This window comes from Pocillopora damicornis, chromosome 10, assembly GCF_964200805.1.
Source record: "Pocillopora damicornis chromosome 10, jaPocDami1.2, whole genome shotgun sequence".
NCBI classification, from domain to species: Eukaryota; Metazoa; Cnidaria; class Anthozoa; order Scleractinia; family Pocilloporidae; genus Pocillopora; species Pocillopora damicornis.
Genome location: NC_142679.1, coordinates 14,690,720 through 14,716,295, shown reverse-complemented (window position 1 = coordinate 14,716,295; position 25,576 = coordinate 14,690,720). Strand labels below are relative to the sequence as shown.

The window sequence follows — 25,576 nt, the reverse complement described above, 5'->3', positions numbered from 1 at the left end:
AAAATCCCAAGACACCGAGCCAGATAATTGCTGGTCAAATCAATAAATTTATACTTTTCCCATCTTCAGGTGTCTATGAGAACTATCGTTAATGTTTAGCCACTGGTGTCTCTCGGGCACCATTTTTCTACTTTTAAGACATAATCTGTCGCTAAATTATTCACCTTCCACATAGTTCACATTTCAAACCTTTATAATTTTGTCCTTACCAAACCATTTGTTCGCAATTGATAGGCATACTAACCTTTTTTTTAGCCAGGCAAACTCTGCTTGAGACAGCAGCTTCGCTGTGAAGAAACGACGAGCCTGTTCGCGCAGCTCACAATTGCAACTCTGAGATAACAGTGCTATTTTAAGACCAAAGAAAATTTTGCATTTAATTGCATATGCATGTAATCGAGGTGAGACCTGATTATGTAATATAAGATGCTAGGTGAGACCTCAAATTGTTTGCATGCATGCAGTTCGACAAAGGCTGTGCCGTATTCCCACCTTTTCTAGAGCTTTTTTTCTATGAAAGGAACAGAAAGCAGGGGCCAGGCTTTTCTTTTTAAACGGGAAACAACGACTCCTGCCTGCTCTTTTCGTATCGTATCTCGCCTCAACCCTACTTCGACGATGCCACAGTCACGCAATGGTCACGACAACAAGACTTGACTCATCAAGATAACAGACCAGCAGCATTTCTGGTTGCATTTTACAATGAACAATAAAAGAGCGGCAACATACACTCCAACCCGTCCAAAGGATCAAACATAAAACCAATTCGTCGATAACCAGACTGAAAAAGAAAATCATCATGTATCTTTTGAAAGATTTCAAACCCATGCGTTGAAGAACACATAGAGACATCACCTCTAAAAATGTTCATTGTAGAGGCCATATTTTAACTAATTTACAGAAATAACGATACAGGAGTAAACTCATAATCTCTGGTGAGCTGTGATCCAAATGAAACGGCGTTAGTCATTGTAAGTACTCCAGGTCTTAGTCGCTAATCGAATGAATATCAGAGATATATGACAAAAGTTCTTTGTGCTCTTTGGGAGGCATGCATCAGGAAATTCTTACATAATATTTCTTTCTTTATACCAAAGGATTTAAAATTGAACAAAATCTACATTCCATGGTCTAGTCAAACCAACAAAATAAACTTTTCGTCGTAAGAAATTCACTGTTTCTACGTAAATTAAGGCTCAAATTCTCAGCTTCTTCTCCAGGTAAATAAAAACACTTGTTGCCTAGTTCATAATTCTAACTCCGCCATGCGGCTGTATTCCGCTGTGAAGGATCGGCGCCAGTCTGCTTTTCTCTCTATTCGATTATCTTGAGCCTACGTATCTTTCTGATCAGCAGCCCCACTTCTTGCCTTAGCTTGACGTTGTTTAAGTCGCTCCCTCCAATCTCCTTTGATCTCTTCAAAGTTAGGATTGTAAGCTGCCTGACCACTAAAAGATAATCGAATATTACGTGAGAGCACGTTTTGATTGATTGACTGATTGATGGAATACTCTCTGAAAATATCAGATCGAAAAGTTAAAATGAGCATTCTTTGCGGGTTGGACCATAGTCTGTATCCCCTCTAAAGCCGTGTTTCAAAGGAGCACTCCTACAGCTGGTCCCTGAGCACAGATGCTTCTCAGAAGGAGAGAATTTCACTTCAAATCCTCAAATATATCATCACCGGCGTGTTTATAGAAAAGCGATACCTACCTTGATAGATGTTCTCTCTTCCACTCCTCTATTTGTCGAGAGGGATCGATTCGTTCTTCTTCGTCCTCACTGCTATCTAATGTTGGTTCTTCTTGTTGCTTTATACTCTGCCATTTCTGAACCAGAGTGGAAACTTTCCGCGCCTTGGATGATAATAGCGATGTACCAACCTTGGAGCTCTAAGATGAGGACAAAATTTTTTTTGAACGAATGGCTTCCATACTTTTTATTAAACTGGTACCAAGTATCATAACAATATTTCAACGAAATAAGCCTAATGACTTTTCAAAATCCCTTAAAGAAGTTAGATACATTGGACGTGAAGACACAAGGAACAAGGACATCCGTTCGTGTAAAATGGATTGGAAAAAAGCTCACACCTGAGGGGCAATGCTCAACGACAGGTATGTTTTCATAACTGGTTCAAGTTATGGCATTGAAAGAAAGCGTCATTTTGTTCCTAAGTCGCTCGAAAGACATCACATAATGAGGATAAAGTTATGAATCGTGAACAAACATTTTTTACTGTGAAACCCAGTGAACTGGGTTAGACAAAAGCTAACGAGGCATAAGAAAACTATACAGCAAATAGCAACGGTAAATAGCCTACGATTACGCGCTTTTCCTGCATCTCCTGAAATTCATTTTGATTTTTCAATACACACATTCAAAGTGTGAGCGATTTTCCAAGTCTCACTGCGGGTGAAGGAGAAAGTCGTGCAGGAACTTGAAACTTTCGCAACAACGTGCGGTCAATAAATCCCCATTATTCGCTAATGTTAGCCGACTTTTGTCATTAGATTAAACTCCCAACGGTTTTTTTCGTAAAATCGTAAAAAAAAACTCACTTTTTTCTTCTTTTTCACTTTAGGTTTAGCCGTCAAACTTGAGGGTGTGGACACAACAGCAGCTGCAATTCCCTGTAAGAAAAAAAAAACCACGTTTAAGAACACAGCCCATCTTCTAATGCAAGAAAAGAACTACGAAATATAAGCAGCACTATCTTTAGTTCAATCTTTCTCATTCAAATCATGCAAACCTGAGGTGGCGCCGAAAACTGGGTCCCACTGCTTTCAGCCGCAGCCACGGGCTCAATAGGCAGAGGGGGACTCGCGCTAGAGGCTTCCAAATCAGAATAGTCAACAATGGATCGAGGAAGCGACCGAGACTTTGCGACGGCGGTTGCAACCGTCGGCTGTCCACTGATGAAAGGCGACGCGACTCTAGTCACCGTAGTCGACACAGTTGTTGGCATTTCTTCTCCGGGAGGAGGGGGTGGAACTTCTGCAGGCTCTGGAGGTGGTGGTGGGGGTGTACAAGAATCTACCGGAGGGAGAGGTGGAAGATCATCCGTTCCTGTACCAAAATACCAACATAAAAAGTGAAACTAAGGCAAGGGTTTGTAAAACACTGAATGCAGCAGTTCTGTCACTAACTCATTTACCTAAAATCTTCCTTTTGACACTATTATTCGTTAAATTTTTTCGGGAACCCTATCTACATCCAACCAAAACGGAAACCACGAGATTAAAGACAGAGGCATAACATGACTGATAGACGGAACGAAGAGAGCTCTATCTAATACCTTGCCTCATTCCCAACCTAATGCAAAAAGAAACTGATTTCTGAAAGGACTAAACTCAGCGGATACTGAGCACGCTCTCGTAGCTCAAAAAGCTACCGTGAAATGATTTTTTTTTCTCCTCATTTTTTTCAGTTCCAAAAGTACATTCCGGAAAACAAGAAAGGAGAATCAAGAGCGTACAAAAATACGAACCTGGGGGAGGGGGAGGTGATTCTTCCGCTTCGTCTGGATACGAGGCAGTGAGGGTAACAGCTTTGAATCCATGATCTGTTCCAGGGACAGGAGGATTTGCAAGGGAATCTGATTGAAAGAAGGAATTTTTGTTGTTTAAATAGAATTAGAAAGATGGTAAATTTTTAACTCGGTCATCGAAAACTAACAGTTGTGTCACAAGTATGGAAAGAAAGAAAACGAAATACCTGCTGTAACCGATGACGATACCACTGGTACGGTGGGCATTACAACAGACATTACGGGCGCTTGCACCATGGGAACGTAAGCTGTGGTAAACAGAATGATTTTATGTCAGATGGTGGTCCCACTAACCGTAAGAAGCAATATTTGGCGGTAAGAACAAAAACATCTACTCTACGCACACCTAGAAGCGACTTTGGCATACAATTTGCCTCAGCACATCAAGAAGAGTTACATTTTACCTGAATAGTTCCACATCGGCACACTTGTCTGAGAACTCGACACTGCAGCAGTTGAGCTTTGGCTGGATGTCTCTACAGCAGATGTGTCCTCCTTCACATCTGACTCTGTCTCGTCTGAGGGGTATTCCCACTGAGAATCACCTGTGACTCTATTCGTGTAGAAATAGCGCTTGTGTGTTCTGTCGAAATGAAACAGAGGAAAGGAGAACGGAAGAATGAGACACCCGCGAACAGGGACAGTAGATGCCTTCAGGCTATAAACAGAGAGAACTGATTTTGAGTGAGAGGCAATCCAAGACAATGGCGTGATTTCCCAACTCCTCTAAGCTTTTATTTCAAACTTTCTCCCTTTTGAATTCAACTGGCATATAACTGTGATATAAATACCGCAAGGATAGCCTCTGTCACAAAAAAACAGTGCTCTAATTAAGCGCCTTAGTAAAAGATTCTTGAACTGACGCTCTCTCTGTGGCAAGAATCTATCACCAAAAACGCACATAATAGTGTCAAATTAAAACAACCATACTTATCTCTCGAGTAATAAGGAGTACAAGGTGTTTAAACATACAGTTTCACTAACCTCGTTCATGTCCTACTTTGTTTCTTGCCTCGTGTTGTTGGTATTGCTGTGGCAGAAGCTATCTTCAGAAAAGTGTGTTCGAATCCGGTTACTGGCCAGCTGTGCCACAGGACAACCAGTCCACGATACGCAACCAAAAAGCCGATTTCATAACATACACTTTGACATAACACATATACGTCACACAAATGAAGACAAACATGAACACTCCAAACTTTCAACACAATCAGCAGTTTCACCGACACAAGACTGAGATTGGGTAGTTTTCTTAAAAACTATTTCGCTGATGACGATTCATCATCAACAAAACCAAATTTTGATCCTTTTGAACGAAATACATGCGACACACATCAAATAATTCCGTTTGAAAAGTTGGCACGATACACTTTTAGGAAAAGAAACCGTCAGAAAATAGATCAGGTGAAAAAAAAAACCGCCAGTTTTCACGGTAACATGGATAATTTGATTTAGTCCATAAATATCAATACTACTAGAGATAGCAGTCATACTTTTAAAATACAACACAGAAACTGAACATTTTCCGAAAAAGAATAAAAAACGAGAATAAAAGAATCTTTAATTAAAATTTGTCTTTTGAGGTCCTTTGACAACTAATTTTTAACGATAAATCCTACAGTTCTTATCAGAGAACTGCTACAATGTTGCTACAATGTAATTTTAGCAAAATTTTTAAGAATTTTGTGCCTTTCTTAGCATACTAAACCGAGCTGTCACACATTATGTCTTTAGTGATATCATATTGTACGTAAAATGACTTCTTTCTCTGAACTTTGACAGCAGTAAAGATTAATTTCAACCTTAAAGCTCACTTTTTGGTATTTGCAAACAAGTTATATCTATATGAACCAAGGACAACAATTACCAAGCACACTTAAATTTACTGCACATTCACAAAAAGCACAGAAACGACAGTACTTAAACATGAAACTTGACAAATACACTCACAGTTTGATGAAAACAAGAGCATGTGGATCACACAGCATGGAAGGATGACAAAACTAGATTCTGATATTTTTCTGAACATAACGTTCTTGGATGTTGACTCAGAAGAATCCAACATGATACAACATTGAGCAATATCTATCACAGTCTCTAGCTGAGCACAGTTCATTAGGAATCCAGGCCTGTCCCTCCAGACAGGCCACAAATACCCCCCTGGCAAAACACAAGACTGATACAGTACCTGTCCCAGTGGCACGACCAGCCAGGGGGGGCAGCAGACTCCTCATACTGCTTGAGCTGTGTGTCAGCCTCACAGAGCTTGAGGACCAAGTGACGACTATCCAGAGCTCCTTCTCGCCAATCACTGATTCTTGTCTGAATAGATAAAAATAAAAAGTTTAAACATTGAGTGCTGCAGAGCAATTTTTTGTGTCTGAATAAGCAAACACTCTCAAGTACTCTTGTTAGATAAGATCAAATAGCCTGCAAGTAGGCTCAAGGTACTAGGGCTTTAGCACAAGCATTTCTTTCCCTGCAGGGAGGTATGAGGCATTGAGCAAAGCGAGTCAGTGAGAGGTCTGAAAGGGGTCTGGCACGGATTCTTAGTGCCAGACCCCTGCAAACCTCTCCTCAACTAGTCTCCAATCTTCCCTTAGGCAGAGAAACGTGTATAGGAAGAGATAATGATGAAAGCCTGCTCAAAGTGGGATGGTAACACAACAGACCTTATATCAAAGGTCTTACTACCTCTTGAGTTCTCACATGATTTACCAAGTTATTTTCTTGGATAATGCTCTCAAACCCTTAGGGTGAGAGGTGGGAGGAGGTAATGTACCTTAAACTAGCAACTTCGCTAAGAGCACCAGGTAGAAGACACATTCCAAAGTCATTAAACATTTGATAGAAACATGAAAGCCCTGTAACACGCATCCAAAGGCTTGACACTTAGAAGCAATGTGACGCCCATCTATATGTACACTAGGTTCAGCCCATTTTCAATTTAAATTCTGGTGCATTACACATATATCTTTGTATAAGCCAGGCAGAAAACTGAAGTACATCTATGATACACATGCCAATAAGAAAGCAATCAAGTACCATGTGTATTACCAGTTATCTCATTTTAAGAGTTGATCTAAATCACTGATCTGAAGAGATACTCTTACCTCCATTTCAATGAGCAAAATCTTTAAGTTTGACACACCCTGACGAGAGACCTCCAAAAAATCCAGCTTGTTGCAGAGTACAGAAGCCAATTCCAAGATCTGTGACTAAAATAAAAGCAGACCATGGATTACTAAAAGCAAAACTAGCATGGTGTGGCTTAACAAAATAGTACAGCAGGTATGGCTGGTTTTTACCAGTAGACACACATTTTCAAAAAATCTCTTACCCTTTGATCCTCCTCCGCTTTATCGTACATCTTCTTCTTTTCATTGGCAGCTTTTAAAATAGAGGAAAATTGGCAATAGAGACATTAGAGTATTGTTCAGTTGAGTGTAAAAAGCAGTATGTGATAGCACTGGTTTTGGTATATTTGCCGTTATTGGTCCAAAAAAGTTTCACCTCTTTCTCAACCAATTGGATTTCAAAATAAGAACCAAACATAACGTGGTACAATGTGCCTTCCATTTTTCCAATGAATTCTCATTGGCTTCTGAAGACACTTGTCTTTGCTCTGATTGGTTTTTGCAATTATTATGGTTTCAGTTACACAACAGAAGCTGAAATGTCCTCAATTTGGAAAGTCCTGAAGGTAGCAACAATACAGCTGAGGAGCAGAGATACTACCTGGGTAGAAGCATTCACTTCTCACCACTGTGACCCAGGTTTGATTCTCAAACCAAGTCTTGCATATGGGTGGACAAAAATGTTTATATTGGTTTCCTTTAAATTCCTAAGTTTTGGTCCCTCCACAAAAAAAACAAAACTTTAATTATAGGAGAATTGTATAGAAGCAAGTTGATTGATTTTTGTTACACCCTACCTGTCTGTGATTTTTCTCCCTTCTTGTCCTCAGTAGGGGCAGCTTTTAGATGCTCAAACACCTCAGGTGGCAACAGTGGTTTCTCTTCTTTATCTTCACTCCCTATCTTTACTTCCTCATCTGACATGTCCATGCTTTCTTCAACTAGAGTGTCTTGTTTTCCTTTGTCATAGGTGTCTAGGTACAATAATACAATTGAGTAATTAATTATTGAAAGCAGGAAGACTTACGTAAACCTAGAATTACAATGGACGTTTATCTACTGATCACTTCTAGGGGTCAGAAGATCAATCCTTCTGCTCCCTGGAATGACCGAAAAAGGAAGTTATCCTTGCAATATAAATGTAGATCTATTTTCCAGCAAGTAGCTGATGACAAGAAGAGAAAATGGCAACAAGTGGACATCCTTTGATTTAAGACCACAAAAGGATCTTAGGAATCAAAGGATCAGTACATTGCCCTTACCAATCCAATCTGCAATCATTTTGGTTGACATGCCATGATTAAAAAAAATTTTGGAAACTTTTGAAAAACCTTGAGTTTGAAGCACCAGCCCCATTATTCTCACCAAATGTGTTAAAACCCATCTATGGTCAAATTTTCCAGTTTAACTATGGAATTATAACACTCTCTAACCTTCCAGCAGCTGAACAGCAAAGTCATCATCAGAGTCGTCTTCAGCTGCTTGCTCAAGCTTCAGTTTTTTTGCCGGGACTTCCTCCTCATCATCATCAACATCATCATCATTATCATCGACCATTTTATCAGATTTCAACACTGCTGAGTTCTCTTCTTCTTTTGGTTCATTTGAGTCATTATCTTGATCATCCCAAGAATCCACCACTTGAAAGCTGACAGGATCCTCGTCACTGTTCTCTTTGGAGTTTTCTTCCTTACTGTCAGGTTCAGATCCATCTTCTGATGGTGTTTCTTGATTCTCTGTAACAGAAAGGGAAGGAGAGAAATAAATACACAAATAATAATTGTCTGTGATGAAAAAGAGGGGTGCCAAAGGAGATATGAAGGGGCACTTTGGTGGGCATTAGTCTCAATTCATCTTTCTTACCACTATCACACTATTAATCCTTGAAACTTGACCTTTGTTGACAAACTCCTAGTTAAAAACCTCCTACCGCAAAAACCCATGGATAAGCCGCACCTGCAGATAAGCTGCACCCTGAATTTAGCAGCTCAAATTTTGAAAGAAATCAAAAGAAATCCAAAGTCAAGTCTTGAGAAGACTTCTTCATCCACTGTTCATCGAACGTAAACTCACTATTACCATTCCAACAGAAAATACTTCAAAGTTTTACCCACAATTTTAGTACTTCAATGAACCTCATTTCTACCAACTTTGACGCATGATTGATCTTTTTCTGGTATTTGTTGACAGGAATTTCTTCATTCAACACAGTTTTTCCAAAGATTTTTGCATTACAACAAGAACATGAGTGGACCATTCGAAGATTAGTAACCAGGCATTAGATCGGACATGAAATGGACATTGGCGTCGACGTTCACAATACCTTTTTCAAATGTTCCTGCAGATTAGCCGCACCACCAATTTCTAGCGATGATTTTTGCAAAACAGGTGAAGCTTATCTGTGGGTTTTCATGGTATTTTTAATTTGGTTTCCACACCATTTTCCTTTTCAGTTAATCCATACTTGACCCCTTAACTCCTATGATCCAGTTATTCCCCTTACTTACTACCACACTTTCCCTTGTAAATTCTACAACAACACCCACAAGCTGATAAGCTGGTTTTTTCTCTGTTTAAAAGATAACAAGATGGGAAAGCAAGATGCTGCATGTTAATCACCCCTGGGAGTTAAAGGGTTAACTATCAGAGACTTATTGGCAATTTAAGAGTTGGTTTTGGTCACTTTGACAGAGGCTGTCAGCACTCCCAAAGGAGGCTCCTGGAAGAGCTTACTGGTTATTTTTTGTGGAGCATCTAAAGCTGTAAGTTATCATAGTGGGACAGAGTGTTGTTGAACTGGAGATTAATGCCACCACTGGGTTTGTTCTCCAGGCAGGATTACTCTGGCTGGACAGTTTGGAAGTTCATGCTCTCCAGATTAGAGGTTGGGTGTGCGGGTGTGTGGGTGTGTGGGTATGTGGGTGTAACATCTACCTCCTATAAAACAGAGCCATGCTTAAAACTTGAACTTCAAAGATCTAATTGTTAATTCTCCTCTCTAGTTCCAGCACATTTCCTCGTAAATTAGTTAAGAGAATTTGGTGTTAGGTCTATATAACAACTTCTATCTGATAAGTTTGAGTATTCTCATTAACTGTTTCCTGGATAATGAAAGGATCTTATAGGGAGAAGTTACATGTTAATCACTTCTATGAGTTAATAGGCTAAACAGAGAATGACAAGGTTGAACATGCAAGAGGCTAAATGGAAGCAAAGACACTTTTGAAAAAGTGAACATGTAAAAAGAAATATATAGTCAAATAAACACGTAGTTTCTCAGACAAAGACACCTTTTGCTTCACTGTTTTCTTCATCATCTTGACGATGTTGGGCTCCTTCCTTTTCACCTTCGTGTCCAGGGACGTGTACTTTATCATCACTTGTAGTCTGCACTTCAGGAGCTGCGGACAAAAACTGCTCAGGGGGATGCCACTGAACTTCATTTGTCTCCATGTTCCAGTAGTAATAACAGTTTGTAGCTTCATCCAGGCAGGCCTGCCATGAGTAGGTATCAGCTTCAAGAAGAAAACAGAATAGTAATTTAATTTAACCCTTTACACCCCAACATCAGTGTGAGTATTCTTCAAACACTTCTCTAAACATTTGCCAAGGTGCAGACAAGGAGAATTTGTTTCATGATCAAAAGCTCTTTTAGTTGCTGATCATTACTTATATTCTCCTGACCTGAATGTGTGATTCAGGGGTGAAAGTGTATTGAGAAATAGCCACTCTAAGGGGTTACGGATTTAAGAGACTTTATCAAGGGGAAACAACTATGGTGAAATTTAGATTACTTTTTGATTGGGTATTGCAAAACTAAAACCAAAATGATTGTAACAACCAATCAGACCATAGAAATATATCACAGGAAACCTTTAAGAACTCACATTAAAAACTGCCTGAGGCACAATAAAACTGAGAAGATCAATTTAAAATTTCACTTCAGTTTTGCACTTAAGGATCAACAACTTTACTTAACCAGTTTCGAGGTACAGTGAAACAAAACTAAAGCAATCCTGAAAAATCAGTTCTTTTGATAATCATTGAAAAAATGTTATACAAAAGGGATGTCACAATTCACGCAAAGTGAAAATTTTAACTTGATGTAGTTTCAGCCATAAGAAAGGGGTGCAGTAAGGAAAAGAAAGTCATATTGGTATGTCAAGAAAAAACTATTTTTTCATTGTAATACTTTAACAGAAGTATTGCTTGCCAATAAGCACTTTAGAAAATGTCATGAAGACAGGAGATTTTTCAAAGCGCACTTCAAATTAAAGTACCCATGTATGTTTTGTAAAACCCTGAAAACCTGTGTGATATGTATCTGATAAATACACAAGGCAAAGTCCTTTTTTGTAATACCTCCACTTTTATTGTAATCAGCTCCTTCACTGTTTTCATAACCCTCTGCAGGGTACATCATGGGATGTTCATCTTCTGTGGTGGAGCTCACAGCTTCTTCTGCCTGGCTGTTCGTTATTCCATCGTTGACAGTGCTAGTGGTGTCTGCATCTATAGATTCTATTTCCTGTAAAAATGAAAGCAATGCTGTAATTAAAGGACTATTTCAGACAGAACTGCAAAGCATTATCAAATACTAAATGAAACTAAATGAAAATGAGAATCAAACTGAAATGTTTTTTAACTGTAATGTAATATTGTGCAAGTACATGCATCAAATTATTAATAAATTCCCAGTTCCTGGCTCTTTCAGTTTTCATAATATATCAGAAATGATGACAGAAAAGGACTAAAGCAAAAATTTGTACACAAGCTACATGCATATGTTCATTTGTCCTTATCACATTTATATGGCTTAGAACAGTGAACTTTTACTGAGAGCAGAACCACGAACATGTCATTTGTTTCTCTTGTATATCACAAAGAAAAAAAGCAAATGATGATTACATCTCAACATGACTGCATCTGTCCAAGAAGGTAACAACAAAGGCATAACAGGAATACTGAAGATACCAGCACATAGTTTGAGGCAACATGAGAAGAATTAAAACAGTCATGAAATAAATACTTCAATGGCACTCTGAAGCAGAGAATTCCAAATAATTTACTTAATCTTAAATACACTCTTCCTGTATCCCAAGTCTTACTTTAAAGAAGTCTGCCAGTTTGGCATCAATTTCCATGTGCTGTTCTGTTGATGATGGACTGGGTTGGGAAGATTCTTCACGGGAGTTTGTACCACTATTTCTATCATCTGCAAGTTCAAGATTTTCTTCGTCATCTGCCAGAGGAAGTAAACCACACAATTTTGAATTTTAAACCTTATTACCTTAAACCTTATTACCTTTGAGATAATTGAGCAAATCAATAACTTTAGATTGATAATAATTTCTCAAACCGTAATCAAAACAACCCTTTACAGCTTAAAAGAAATCTCTAGAACTTCTTTTAATTTTTCAAATATTTTTGCTGCTCTTACACATGTTTCCCATTTTCTAATGATCCTTGATCCTGTAGAAAAGCTTTACTTCACTGCCCAGAGATAAATAAACCAAAGTACTCAACATTGCTGATTCTAGCAGCATGCAAGTCCTCTGTAGCTAAGCACTATACAAGGGAACAAATCCAAACATCTGTAGTTCAACTCTTTGATGGAAACTTTGTTCTACTCTTGCGACTAAACAAACTAGCACATTCTCCTATAGTTGATGGCCTGGCACAAAGTTCTCTATCTGTTTTATTCAAACTATACACTTAATAAATTTTTAATAGCATTGTTTTATTCAAATTACCTTCATCATCGCTGTGATCACCATACGATCCAAGAAGCCCAATTCCTATATCATAAAATACAGCATTAATAATCACAAAACTGGAATTATAATGGAATATATATGATAATAAAAAATAGCAACAACAATGAAGGATTTCTATGGTGCCGTATCCATTGGCATTTCAAGGGACTTTGGCCAGACTGCATTGAGCAGTTTACAATATTTTTTGGAGGAAACTTTATGCAGTAGCATCCAAATTTCACAATCGAGGCCAGACCACAACACCAGGAACTGCCTTCCCTACTTTATGCAGTAAGTGAGTGGGTTCTTTAACATCCCCTTCTGGCTAGTACAGAGAAGATGCAGGGGATGGGGCTTATGGTTTTTTGGCCTTATCTGAGAAGACTGGTATGTCTAACCATGTGCAGATGCCATAACAGCACATTCAGCAGCACATTCTTCTTCGTTATTTTAAGACCCTGAGTGTTAATTGGGTCGGACACTTTAACTCTCCACCTCCCACATGGCAGTCCTGTGCTCTACAACATCAGCTAACCAGGCTGTGCTAACAATTTTATCTGCAGTTTCGCAAATGTTTTGTTCTACCATACAAATCCATTATTTTATACTGTCAAATATGCATCTCTCATAAGGAGACTCAATGTAATAAACTTGAGAACAAATTAAACAACTTTGTTTATCTCTCTGGTTCAAAATTTGTCATCTTTCTTAATCTACATGTATACTGTCAGGATTTTTTTGCAAGTTCAGATCTTGGCAAGATCAGGGAACATGCAGAAATACTGTTATTTAAAAGAGTTTTGTATGAATATAGAAAATTGCCTGGTTGATAATGAGTTCAGCACAGCTAATTTGACAGAGAATACATCAAATATTACCTGATATACTGTTTGGGTTAATTGCTCTTGTTAGACTACTTGTTGCAAGTCCTGTTTTCAAAAACAGAAGCAATAATTCATGGGTATTTGCATCATCTTATTTCTAATTAATACCATCATGGCAGGTTAAGTTCACCAGTTAAGCACTAGTCTTAATCAGTAACAGATTCAAAGGGCCACAATCCAAGCTACAACTGTTTTGGTCCACACAACCACTTGGTGCCCAAATTTGAAGAGTGAGGTCAATTTGGCAACATGTGTTTGGATGTCATGTCCAGTCTCAATGTTTTTTTCCCCCACAAAACTACTATCTCATTCTCCTTAGTTGCCTCAAAATTAATTCTTGTGATGATGCATAAACCTTCAAAAACAAATGTCAGCCATACTGCTTACTCCATCATATAATTGGCCCTTAAATCACCAAAAAAAATAACTGACTGGCAGTCATATAATGAGATCAACAGGACATTACAAGACTTACTGTACTTACTGTATTCAATTAAATACCGTGGCATTTATTACATTTTTTGTGATTCAAGTGCTGCATTTATTTGAGGGTCGTGTTTATACAAGGGTAGCATTTATTTAAAATCCAATTTATTTCTTGCAAATAATAGTGTATGGCAACTTACTATTTGAAATTAAAATACAGAAACACGTTTTAATGCTTGTCTAAAAAGTCACTTTTTTAAAATCGTTCTCAATTTCGCTATTTGCAGTAAATAAAGATCTAATATTGAATAGATAGGTACATTCAAGAGAATTTGTGTCTTGCTCACACAAAATTTCCAGCTGTAATTGAAGCATTGATTTCTATGTGCTTTTTGTGTCTATCATTCAAATAAACACCATACATGATGCAGCATTTATTCAAGGGCGGTGTTTATTAATACTTCTGCTCTAAAATGCATTTAATTGAATAAATACAGTAATCCTTGTGTGTTCAAGGACCCTTACTGAGCACACTAGCAGTTGAAAGGGTCACTGTGGTTCCCTTCAAATCATCAACCTTTTACTCCTTTGAGTGACTAGCATCTAATTTCTGCCTAAAATATCACCCTGAATAATACATTAGGGTCAAGAGAATGAAGGAAATGATCACCAACTACAGAAGCTTTTGATAGGGACACAAGTTCTCCTCATCAGCACCTAAGGAAATCTATAGAAACCAGTATGGAGAATATGCATACTGATGTTAAGGTGTTAGGGGCTAAGCACTTAGTAGAGTTTTAACAGACCTTCCCCAGCTTCTCTCCTTGATACTCGGCCAATTTGCAGAACTGTTCTTCTACGAGAGGCTTGAGCCACAAGCTGTTTCTCCTTAGACCGTCGTCCCATAACTCAATTATCCAAACTATTCATTCTACTCTAAAGTGTGTAAAATCATGGAAATAATGTTTCAATTGATGTACTTGTATTTGTGTACTGTACATAACTACTCAAAACATAAAACTCAGTAATTTACATTTGAATTAGGCGCAAATTTAACATCAATGTTCCTCACTAAGCAGCAGTGAGGATTTATCAAAAAATAACCTCAAAATAACATCAAAACGTGATGATGTTTCCCTACATACAAAAAAATGACAGAAATTGAAACTAATTATACCAACTTCACAGGGAAACATAATTTTCCCCGAAATGCTTTGCATTATGAAAACATGGATGACGCATACTGAGGAAGGTACTCAGACACATAACAAGATAGTCACTTAAACTTCACAAACTAACCTTTTAAATAATGAAACTTTGACACAAATTGGTCAGGAAGTCTTTATTATGGCGGATGGCGGAGCAGACCACATGGCAGGCTCTTAAGATTTGTCAGCGGTAAAATAACTCAATTAAGCTCTAGTGTCCAGCTTCCCTCGTCCATGTCAATTACTGGTTATGGCGGCGATTGCATTCCTTTTTCGAACAGGTAACTTTAGTCTTTTTCATCGCCTACAATGTGGCGATGTTTGATTTGAAGATTGTGTCTATATTTACTTCATGTAGAAACCATATTTAACCTAATTCCATAATTTTCTGTCGTCTCCGGAAGGGGAAAAATTTGATTTGTGCCCTCTGCGAAACTTTACTTCCTTGGTTACGTACTGTTTTCGATCGAATGTTTACATTAGCAAAGTAACTTTTCTGGCAGTGTGGTTAGTTGTTTTGATTTCGACCTGAAATGTGACTTTTGATATCGGAGTGGCAGGATCAAGCAGGTGAAGCACTGAGAACGACATTTTGGAAGAAAATAGTTGAGTCGGTGGTATGCATGCTGCGCGTTAATCCAGAGACAGAGATTCGAGTCGATGTCGCGTTTCGAATATTTTCGTCGTTCTTTTTGGAAAATGCAGGAAATGAGCCCTGCGGGGATCATAAATTTATTATGGTTATGTTGTGTTCATAAGCACATGCCATGAGAGTTAACGATTCTGGTGCAATGAAAACTTTAGTTTATTGGTGGGTAAAGTTTCAAATACAACTGTCTAAGCGTAGTGTTATGCTCTCCTATAGTGTTTGTCGACTTAGTAGGTTAACTAGAGCCTAAATATTGATACACGTTTTCACCAAACCGATCAAATTTGAAAATTTCCGAAATAATATATGTTGATTTCAGTTTGAAGGTCGAACTTCAATTTTTCAAAAAAAAAAGCATGTCAAGATAAAAGTTTACTTATTCTTCATATCAACAGCCTTCATGCAATCCACAAAGACTCAACGTTTGCCATTGGCATCTCCTTTAAAGTCGTCTGTCTGTAAAACATCAACTAGTGGATCTCTACGCAACATCAGCCCCCTTAAACGTGCAACAAAAAAGAAGCCAGGCACAACAGGGACTAGTCAATCAGATACTAGATTAACTTCATCATTAAGAAAGCTATCACTAACTCCAAATCCTCAACCACCTTCCCGGTCTAAAAGCATATCTCCTAGGAAAGCAAAATTAAGTCATGTTCGAGGATTGAGTTCTTCTGCAGTCCACTCAGTTGAGGACATTGTGAGTCTTATTAAAGGGGATAAATGTAAAAACATCATTGTCATGGCTGGTGCAGGGATAAGTACTCCTAGTGGTATACCTGATTTTAGGTAAGTAGCATTGTTTAGAAGTGCAGATTTTGTCATGGAATTTTATTATTGTCTGGAATTGTTATTGTGGTATGACCAATCTCACAGGAGTTCAAAGCATGAAAGCAATCAGAGAACCACAAACAGATTTATTTAGCATTATTAGGTAACTTGGTTTTACCAACTGAGGTGATAATGTAAGGTGAATGCTAACACTTGAAACATCAGCTTTAAAAACTCTCCGTGGTGGCCAATTTATATTATCAACTCTTATGATGAAACCAAATTATCCTATAATACCCCACCATAAAGCAGTTTTTTAGGAACTTCCCCCTCTCAATTGATTAGCATTATTGTAAACCTGTCACTTAAAGTTTTTTTTACACCAGATTGGCTCAAATTTCATTGTTAACCCTCCCCCTCCCTTGGATTGATCAATGATTAATTTATTATTACAATAACAGTACATCATCAAGTATAAAGTGATGGTATCAAAGTGACGTCACAAATAGGCGTACTCATTCCCAGTCTCCAGGTCAATTTCACAAGGAAAATGAGTGAATTTCAAGGTGCAGAAAGTAACGTAACTTTTTTTTATCACTTCTAAACCAGTGTTTGTTTATTTCATGTTTCAAAGAATCAAACACAGGGTAAAAGGAATTTGTGTCACATACACAAGTTTAGTGATATTGTATGAAAAAGAAAATAAAGTGAATAGTTTTATTTTCAAAATCATAAATTGTATAATTAAATGTAACCACATTTTTCATTATATGTGCACAGAACACCAGGAACTGGACTTTATGACAACTTACAACAATACAAAATCCCAGAGCCAGCAGCCATTTTTGATCTAGACTACTTTTGGTATGACCCAAGGCCATTCTTCTGCCTGGCTCAGAGTCTTTATCCTGGAAATTACCAGCCAAACTATGTTCACCATTTTGTAAAGTTACTCCATGACAAGGGATTGCTCTTGAGAATGTACACACAGAATATTGATGGACTGGAAAGATGTAAGCTGACTGAATTTTTCAACTATAGCTTTTCCATGAGTGATCGAGACAGAATCTCTCCTTACAATATCAACACACCTGGAAGTCTGTGGTTTGCCTCCACTTGCAATCCGCAGGCAGCTAAGGCAGTGTTTTGACACTAGGTTACCCGGGCATGTAAATCACACTATGTGTAGTTTCTGTAAGTGATGTGATTTTTCTCTTTTAAGTGGCTGAAGTACCAGCAGCAAAACTTGTGGAAGCACATGGAACATTCTCAACTGCATCATGTATAAGATGTCACAAAAGCTATGATGGAGAACAAATAAAGGTAGGGATTGTGGATTGAAAAGAATGTGCACTTTGCACATTCCCTTTAAGTTTGATAATTAAAAATGACTTGAAATTATTATAGTATTTATCTGAAACCAGCTAGGACAGTTATGGCTGATGCAACAAAGAGAACTGCACATTAAAGATCACATGGCCTATTTCCAGCAGGCCTTAGCAGTGTGTTAGAAAAACATTTTCACTTCTAGTGTTTCACTCAGTCAGTGTAAGATAACAATTTTGGAAGAGACAAACTTGCCCCATATATAACTCCAGGTTTTTTGTGAGGTAAGGGCCCTGACTACCTGGCCATCATTTCTCTTCAAACATCAAACACTGTAGGGCAAGTCTGACAAGTCTCACCCTTCATCAGTATCCTGTGAGCTGTATCAGGGCTATCACCAACTCAGACTACAGAGCCCATTCTGCTTCATTATTCTCCAAACTAGGAATTTTAGATATTTTCCCTGTCAATACATTTGAAATCCCAAATTCATGTTTTATTATCAAAATAGTGTATTGCCCCCATTGTTTCCCAATCTTTTTGTAACAAATAGCCAAATTTACTGCTCTGGCACCAGAACTGCTCTTATTATGAACTGCATTTATATTGTACAAATCTCAAGCAATATTTAACTCTCTACCAAGGTCCTAAAATTTGCAATTCTCTTCTTGTATTAGTCACTTGCTAATCAAGTCTTAACTTCAAGACGAAAATGCTAGAGTTTTTTATAAAAATAAACACTTAATTGGCATAGCTTGGCCAATTCAGTGTGCTTGCTAATGAAGCCTTTTTAGCTTTAAGACAAAAATGCAAGGGTTTTTGCTAAAAGTAACACAAAACTGGCCAAGCTGCACATTTGCAGCACTCATTTTTTGTCAATACATTGTTGTTAGTGAGGTGGCCTCCCATAAACCAGGTGGTGTCTTGAGGTCTCCTCACCTTACGATTATGATGCTGTACATTGTCTATTGTTACTGGTAAAAAGGCAAATAGGTGATGATTATGATTTAAAGCTGTTTGATTGTAGTCCTGCAATATACATAAAGCTTGAGTCACTGACAATTATGTAATTTTTATAGAAAACTATCATGTCAGACCACATGACCATCCCTTCTCTTCAAACTTCAAATGCGCTGGGGCAAGTCTGACCCTTCAGTATCCATATTTCAGACATTTGATTGAAGCATTGCAATTTGTTTGAGGCTTGAGTCATAGAGAATTTGTATTTTTAACAGAAAACAATCATGGATGGTGACATTCCTAAATGCTCCAGTCCAAGATGTTCAGTAAGTGACAAATAAAGGGCCTTCTCTGTTTCTTGACAATTATGAACTTATATTGCAAAACACTCACATTCGAGATCTTTATGAAATATTAATTTCTCTTTATGGATAGCTATTGCTCTCTGGAAAGTGAATTTTAACACTACTACCAGTCATTAATTAGTTCACCCCAAGATATGTATTCATTTCTTTGCTTTTTTTGTTAAATCTGTATTTTTTATCCTTGCAAGCTTTTTGAACTAAGTGATCCAGCAACCACCTAACCAGCCTACTTCAAAATTGAAAATATTTTTTTACAAACTGCCAATGGGCAGTAAGTAAAAATCATATGAAAAATCATCAAACACACAATCCACAATCCACAACCCACATTTTATGCCGTGTTGGCTTTGTTGCTTCCTTAATATGTGAAAATATGATAGATCAAAAAACATTCCTAGGATGAAAAGGTACTCCTTGAGCACAAAGTTGATGCTGAACTGTATCCTTGAATCTTTTTTCTTTCAGGGTGTGGTTAAGCCAGATATTGTGTTTTTTGGCGAAAACTTGCCTAAAAGGTTTTACTCCTATATTGTGGATTTTCCAAAATGTGATCTTCTTGTAATCATGGGCACTTCATTAGAGGTGAGGGTTACATTGAACCAGTCTTCTAGTTTTGCGAACTTACTGGTTGAAAAGTTTTGAATTTAACATTTGCTAACATTAATTTCTTCAGGTGGAGCCATTTGCAGGCATTGCGAGTTCTGTGGACCGTTCCACTCCTCGCCTTTTGGTGAACAGGGAGATCGTGGGACCGTTTTCTCGGCGTTGGGAGAGACGCTCCAACGACGTGGTGCTCCAAGGAGATATTGTAGAGGGTGTGACAAAACTTGTTAACTTGTTAGGATGGTCTGATTCAATGGACATAATTATAAACAGTGCCAAGCAAAACTGGAAAGATCATTTGTCTACCACGGACACCAAGGTTAGTAAAGCTTCTGAGGAGCTTGCTAAAAGTATTGGAAAGACATCAGACAGAAGAGAAATGATGGAAACATCTTCACAAACTAGCAACGCCCAGCCAAAGAATGGCGTTAATGTACAGAGAAAGGAGAGTGGACTGTTTACAAGCACTCCTAAAAATGGAGTCTCTAACGGAACGACAGGACCAAGTCCATTTGGTACCAGAACGCTACACTCCCAAACTAATAGTTTTACAGGCAAAGGAGTTCTTTACAGGACAAATAAGAGTGTTCTCTTCATAAATGGGGAGGGGCCTATGAGACCCTCTTCATCTTCTCAAAGAGCCCCTCTTTTGCCGTTCCGATACACTCAGAGAAAAGAATCGAGTGGACAGGATAAGAAAACAGACTTCAAGGTTATTGAACCAGGAAAAGATCTTGCAAGTGCAGGATTTGGACTTGGAAGGCGAAGCGTGGGGCGAGTGAGCTGTTTTCTGGCCGGAACTGCGAATGAAAGTTCGAGTGATGATGATTCGGCTTAGTGTACTGTAAAACTCCTGCTGATTGATAGCAAGAGTTAAAATGCAGCTGCTAAATAACGCAGCGTAGTACATGTAAGGAGCCGGTGATGATGACGTTGAACATGTCAGAAACCGGCTATAGAGGAGAAGTTGTAGTGGGCTAATCACGTTGGGTTAATTAGTGGTACATTATGTTAAAGTCGAGTTGTTTCCGTACAGATACATATATCAAGTATATATATTTTTTTAACTTCTGTAAAAATGGTTTAAGGGAAAAAGAAAAGATAAATTATTCCGTGCTATATCAAGAGTTGTCGATTGTTGTGACGCAGATAAAATAAATAAATGTATTAAGTAGAGTTAGCATTGCTGTCGAGCTTATCTCAGTTTCTGTACTCTGATGCTGGTAGGATCATCAACACCGTGTCCGTGTCCATTCAGGCTAATCCCTACCCCCCGCTCCCATAGCTTTTTTTCAGGCGACGTCTCTGACGCAACCTTCTATACTCTCACCTGCTTTCTTTGTAATCGGTGCTTGGGTAGGGGGGGCGGAATTCAGGGAGCGCAGAGACAGAGTCCATATAGAGACATATGTTTTATCGAGTATTTTTTCGGGTCATTTAAGACAAGGGTATTGCACTGTATCCCACGATAATTTTATTTATTTCATTGGCGGTGGAGAAAGGTATCCTAATATGTAATCAGTTATCAGGATTGTGAGTAATGTTGATAGGTATGACCTTCACGCAAATCAGTGAGACAAATGTGCAGACACTCAAGTGGCTAGACCCTCACAATTATCTACTATATGTCAAGGGTTTGCAAAACAGGCGTGATTTTGGCAAGCGAACGCTCGGTATTTTCTCGGTAAAAACTATCGCTCCATCTTTGATTTTTTACAACAGTGTAAGGCTAGGGAGAGAAATAAATTTGAGCAACGGTAGCAAAGGAAGAAGATGGGATGGGTGGGGCAAAATAAATCATCTTTCCCCGCCTACCCCCCACAGTTTCTTTAGAAACTTACCCCCTTTATTCATCTGATGTGAACATACTATGCTTCATGTTCATAACAAACGTGTGCACCTGTCAACTTAAGTGCACTGACTACACATCAGGATCTGTGTGAAACTTCTACTTCTTGTTATATCAGTACAGATATCATTTTGCAGACTGCGAAGATTGCTTTCATATTCACGTCTTTATCCGCAGTTCAAATATATGACTTTCATATATTCACAGTCGTTTATTCACCAGTTCATGGATTTAATTGGAACCAACATAATAACCAGTTCCTAGTTGGCTTGTTAGCTCAGTTGGTAGAGCGCTGTACCGGTATCGCAAAGGTCATGGGTTCAAATCCCGTGCAGGCCTGGATTTTTTTTTCAGGCCTTATTTTCACTACTGTTCAAGTAGTGTTCATTACTGCGAAGATCGCTTTCATATTCAGCGGATACCATCTCACTAGTCTCGTACCCAGATCTTTCACGGCTAATCTCTAGGTAGGATCTGGGTACGAGATTACCATTCCGCTTCGTTTTACCAACTGAATTTCGCAGCAAGCTGGCAAACTGGGAGAGAGTGATGCACTCCGAGGCACAAAGTGTAATTATTCAGAAGAGGAGTTTTCTGAGATAAAGCCAAAATAAATTCCATAAATCCCTCCTCATTTTATATTCATTTTTTCACGGAAACGTGAACTAACGAAATTAGGAAAATACTACTGCTAAGTTACAGGTTGCTTGGCTCTCTGATGTTAAACTTTCAGCTTTGCACGGATTGGCTGTTTTGATTTTCGTATTTGGGAGGCAGTAACCGTGATTGGCAAAGGCTATGCTATTTTACGAGGCAAGCGGTTCTGGGTGCACTTGATGAGGTTGAGCCGTTAAAATGACTCGAAAACCTGCAAAACGTTTCGTAATCAAAGCCCCCGTTGTACGGGTATTTGCAGCTCCGTCGTTTAAGCGAATAAAATAAAACCATATAAATAAAACCATAACCGCCAACCGCCCAGGCTAACACTAATCAGGTGGAGATTGTTGCGTTTGCTATAAAATAGTGATGTGTGTTTTTCCATCGGGATCGTATCTCTGCAAGACACCATAGTCTCCCTTAAAAATTTTGACTCGATTGTTTGGTGGCTAATGACGGTGACAAAAGGAAATGAAAATTATCAATTATTCAAATCAATCGAGGACTCTGCCTTTTGAAGGATCATCCCAATCTTTTAGTGGACTACGGGAGGCCCTAGCAATATTGAATCAGACGCTGCTCACTGGCTATCAGTTTCCCGCGGCTTAGCTTGCCTGACTCCAATCTTCTGAGTTACTTCGATGTACATCTCTCCAAGCGAATTTGAAAGTTTTCCCTTTCAAATCAAGTCTGATCGGACGATTAATAATCTTTTCTTTTTGGTAGTCATGAGACAGCAAGTTGAGATGTGGACGCCCTTTGAATCACCAATTATCGCAGTCTGTGGCCTTTCCTCTTATCTAGGCAGATCGGAAAACTGCTGAACTAAACTTTAAAAAACAAAAATTATCTTTCAAATCAGCATTCTGAATCCCCACGGTTTCAACGAACGCTTCCATTCAACCAATTTATTCGTTTTGTCTCGTTACAATGATCCCGCCTATAGCGTAACTCCATTCCTGCATATAAACACACGCAACCCACAATAGTCCTCCAGAAACTTTCAAGGTGGCCAATCAACTTATCAACTACGTTGAGAAAATCAAACCATCTTAGTGAATCATCAGTCTACCTTATATAATTTTAATAGCAAGAATTTAATTCAAGTACGTCTGACTCGGCGCTGAGCAAAAAAAGTTCGATTCTAACACGAAATCGAGATGTAATTTTCCTATCATTCTAGTTAAACGTCTGAGCAAGTTAGAGTGAATTAGGATGCAATTACCACACGATGGAGTCGATGAGTCGTGCGAAGTTGTTTTAGTGGTCAAAGATGGCAAGTTCAAAGTCCACAGAAAAGCTCTTTCAGAAGCAAGTCCTTTCTTTGAAAAGTTGCTGAACAGCGACATGAAGGAGTCCAAAGAAGGAGTGGTTCGCTTGGAGATGTTTACAAAATCTGTTATGAGTAAGACAATAGAGTTTGTTTACACCGGAAATCTTCATATATTAGATGCAGACGAAGCCCGCGATTTGGTTGTGATAGCGGATTATTTGTTTCTCACAAAACTAAAGGTGTGTGCATCAAGATATCTTCTTCAGAAATTAAACATTACCATTTTGAATTCTCTATCAACTTTACGTATTGCTGATACGTATCACCTCGAGGAACTTTACTCTAAGACCAAAAAATTTATACTTGCAAATATCAACGCCTTATTCACCGAGAACCGCGAAGATGTTTTGAACATGTCAAGCAAGGAACTTACAATTTTTATCTCAAGCGACGAACTGGTCGTAAACGTCGAGGAAGATGTGTTTAGTATCATTCTTTCCTGGATTCATCACGACATAAGGAAACGACACACCTACTTCGTAGAGTTATTTCGTCACGTTCGACTGCTTTATATATCGCGTGACTATCTGTGCAATGATGTCGTGACAAATGAACTGGTCAAAGGAAATGAAGGCTGTCTGGATCTTGTTCACAAGGCTATCGGCATCCATGAATCAAAGAACGTTGATAATTTCCTGGATAATCTCCATGTAACACCTAGGAAGGCTTTTCAAACCCCTGTTTTAATCGCAAACATTGAAAAATATTTGATGTGCTATCTTCCACGTGAAAATAGCTGGTATACTTTAGGTGGCGAGATCCCTTTAGAACTGAAGGGTGACCGACTTTTCTCCTGTAATAGTAAGTTGTACAGCACAAGAATAGAGTCAGTTAAATATCCTCGGGAGATCTGCAGACTACATATGTCATGCTATGATCCATACTCGAGCACTTGGATTTCATTACCAGTCTTGGAAGGGAACGCACATTGTTGGCAGATATTTGTCAACAATAAAGATGAGGTGTTTGCTTTATTCTCGGAACCAAGCGGTGGGAATCACTTCCCCACTTGGTGGATTCGAAACGGAAGAAGTTCCGCTGAACTTACCCCTGTTAGACAAGGTGTCGAGGAAGGAACCGAAGACAAAAACGTTTCCTTCATTATGCAATATAAATCTGAATTACATAAGTGGGAAGAAATTGCATCTTTCAATTATTTAGACCTGAGACAGGATTTTGTCATTGTGGCGCATGACAACTTCATTTATTTTATAGGCAGAATACTCAGAATACTCTGGCGTGGACGCGAGTATGAGTTCCCGCATGATGTGGAAAGGTATGACCTTAACACAGACCAGTGGGAAAAATTACCAGGTCTTCATCAAATCGCAAGAAGGTCGGCTTGTGGTGCTGCAGCAAACAGGAAAGTAATCATTGCTGAAGGCTGTCAGTGTGAAATTTACAATGAAGACACAAATGAATGGCACTTCATCGAAGACTTGGAGGAAGGATCTTATTCAAGGAGAATTATAAATCTCGTAACCGTCGATGATCAGCTGTATGCTTTGTTTAAAGATCAAACTGATGGGACCTACACGGTTAAACATTACGACACCGAGAAGAACAAATGGAGTCCGAACGAACTCATGACGAAGATGTCTTCAGTATTGGACGTGTGTTCGATGAGAATTTTCAGAGGATGGCTCAATAACTTCTCACTGAAAAGTCTTACATCTGTTCCCATTCAAGATAAGCCTAAGCACTCTTGTTGTAGCATGTGACGGTGATTAAAATTTTTGAGCCAAAATTTAAATTACATGACAACCATGAGATTTTAACCCAGCCTCACTGATGTGTACATACGATGCTTCATTGTTCATCAAGGATCGTAACAAATGCATACACCTGTCAACTGGAGCGCACTGAGTGCACATCAGGATCTGTGTGAAACTTCTTGTCATATCAGTTTGTAGACTGGCATGCGGACGACGCGATAGTAGCAGCCGAAGGAGTTTGGGTCTGGCTTAGCGCGACCCGACCCAACCCTCGATCGTTTTTCCGCTGAGCGGCTACTATCGCTCGATCATCGCAACATTTACCATCGTGCTACGTTCTAATGACTGAACGTCGCTACAAGCGGGCAGACTGGAAGAGAGTTATGC

General features: G+C 38.7%; 4 protein-coding genes across 6 annotated transcripts in view; 2 read left to right on the top strand and 2 right to left on the bottom strand.

Annotated features, from left to right (window-relative positions):
- LOC113665462 (uncharacterized) overlaps window positions 1-405 on the bottom strand; it is an 8,320-nt gene extending 7,915 nt beyond the window's left edge. Inside the window, exon 1 of the mRNA XM_027181159.2 lies at window positions 245-405. The gene's annotated coding sequence lies outside the window, so the exon portion shown is untranslated. The remainder of the gene's footprint in view (window positions 1-244) is intronic.
- A 256-nt stretch (window positions 406-661) lies between these two features.
- Window positions 662-15,141, bottom strand: LOC113665460 (uncharacterized). The gene is made up of 19 exons (XM_089184422.1): window positions 15,053-15,141; window positions 14,560-14,689; window positions 13,322-13,372; window positions 12,441-12,485; window positions 11,796-11,929; window positions 11,050-11,215; window positions 9,978-10,202; window positions 8,121-8,423; window positions 7,485-7,661; window positions 6,891-6,940; window positions 6,664-6,768; window positions 5,739-5,872; window positions 3,955-4,133; window positions 3,718-3,798; window positions 3,491-3,598; window positions 2,753-3,069; window positions 2,562-2,633; window positions 1,714-1,892; window positions 662-1,448 (listed from the first exon to the last, which is right to left on the bottom strand). Exons 2-19 carry the CDS (start codon window positions 14,657-14,659, stop codon window positions 1,334-1,336), a joined length of 2,541 nt encoding a protein of 846 aa, XP_089040548.1. The 5' UTR covers window positions 14,660-14,689; window positions 15,053-15,141; the 3' UTR covers window positions 662-1,333.
- A 40-nt stretch (window positions 15,142-15,181) lies between these two features.
- LOC113665461 (uncharacterized) lies at window positions 15,182-20,815 on the top strand. 3 transcript variants are annotated; one of them, XM_027181155.2, is made up of 7 exons: window positions 15,182-15,242; window positions 16,006-16,399; window positions 17,162-17,394; window positions 17,604-17,704; window positions 18,943-18,993; window positions 19,498-19,614; window positions 19,706-20,815. In XM_027181155.2, the coding sequence occupies exons 1-7, from the start codon at window positions 15,212-15,214 to the stop codon at window positions 20,471-20,473; spliced, it is 1,695 nt and encodes a 564-aa protein (XP_027036956.2). In that variant the 5' UTR covers window positions 15,182-15,211; the 3' UTR covers window positions 20,474-20,815. The 3 variants fall into 3 exon arrangements, with proteins under 3 accessions (XP_027036956.2, XP_027036958.2, XP_027036957.2); XM_027181157.2 differs by lacking the exon at window positions 15,182-15,242 and adding an exon at window positions 15,366-15,531; XM_027181156.2 differs by lacking the exon at window positions 15,182-15,242 and adding an exon at window positions 15,420-15,772.
- A 1,931-nt stretch (window positions 20,816-22,746) lies between these two features.
- On the top strand, window positions 22,747-25,567 carry LOC113665470 (kelch-like protein 40). The gene has a single exon (XM_027181167.2). The coding sequence runs from the start codon at window positions 23,357-23,359 to the stop codon at window positions 25,193-25,195; it is 1,839 nt and encodes a 612-aa protein (XP_027036968.2). The 5' UTR covers window positions 22,747-23,356; the 3' UTR covers window positions 25,196-25,567.
- The last annotated feature ends 9 nt before the right edge of the window (window positions 25,568-25,576 follow it).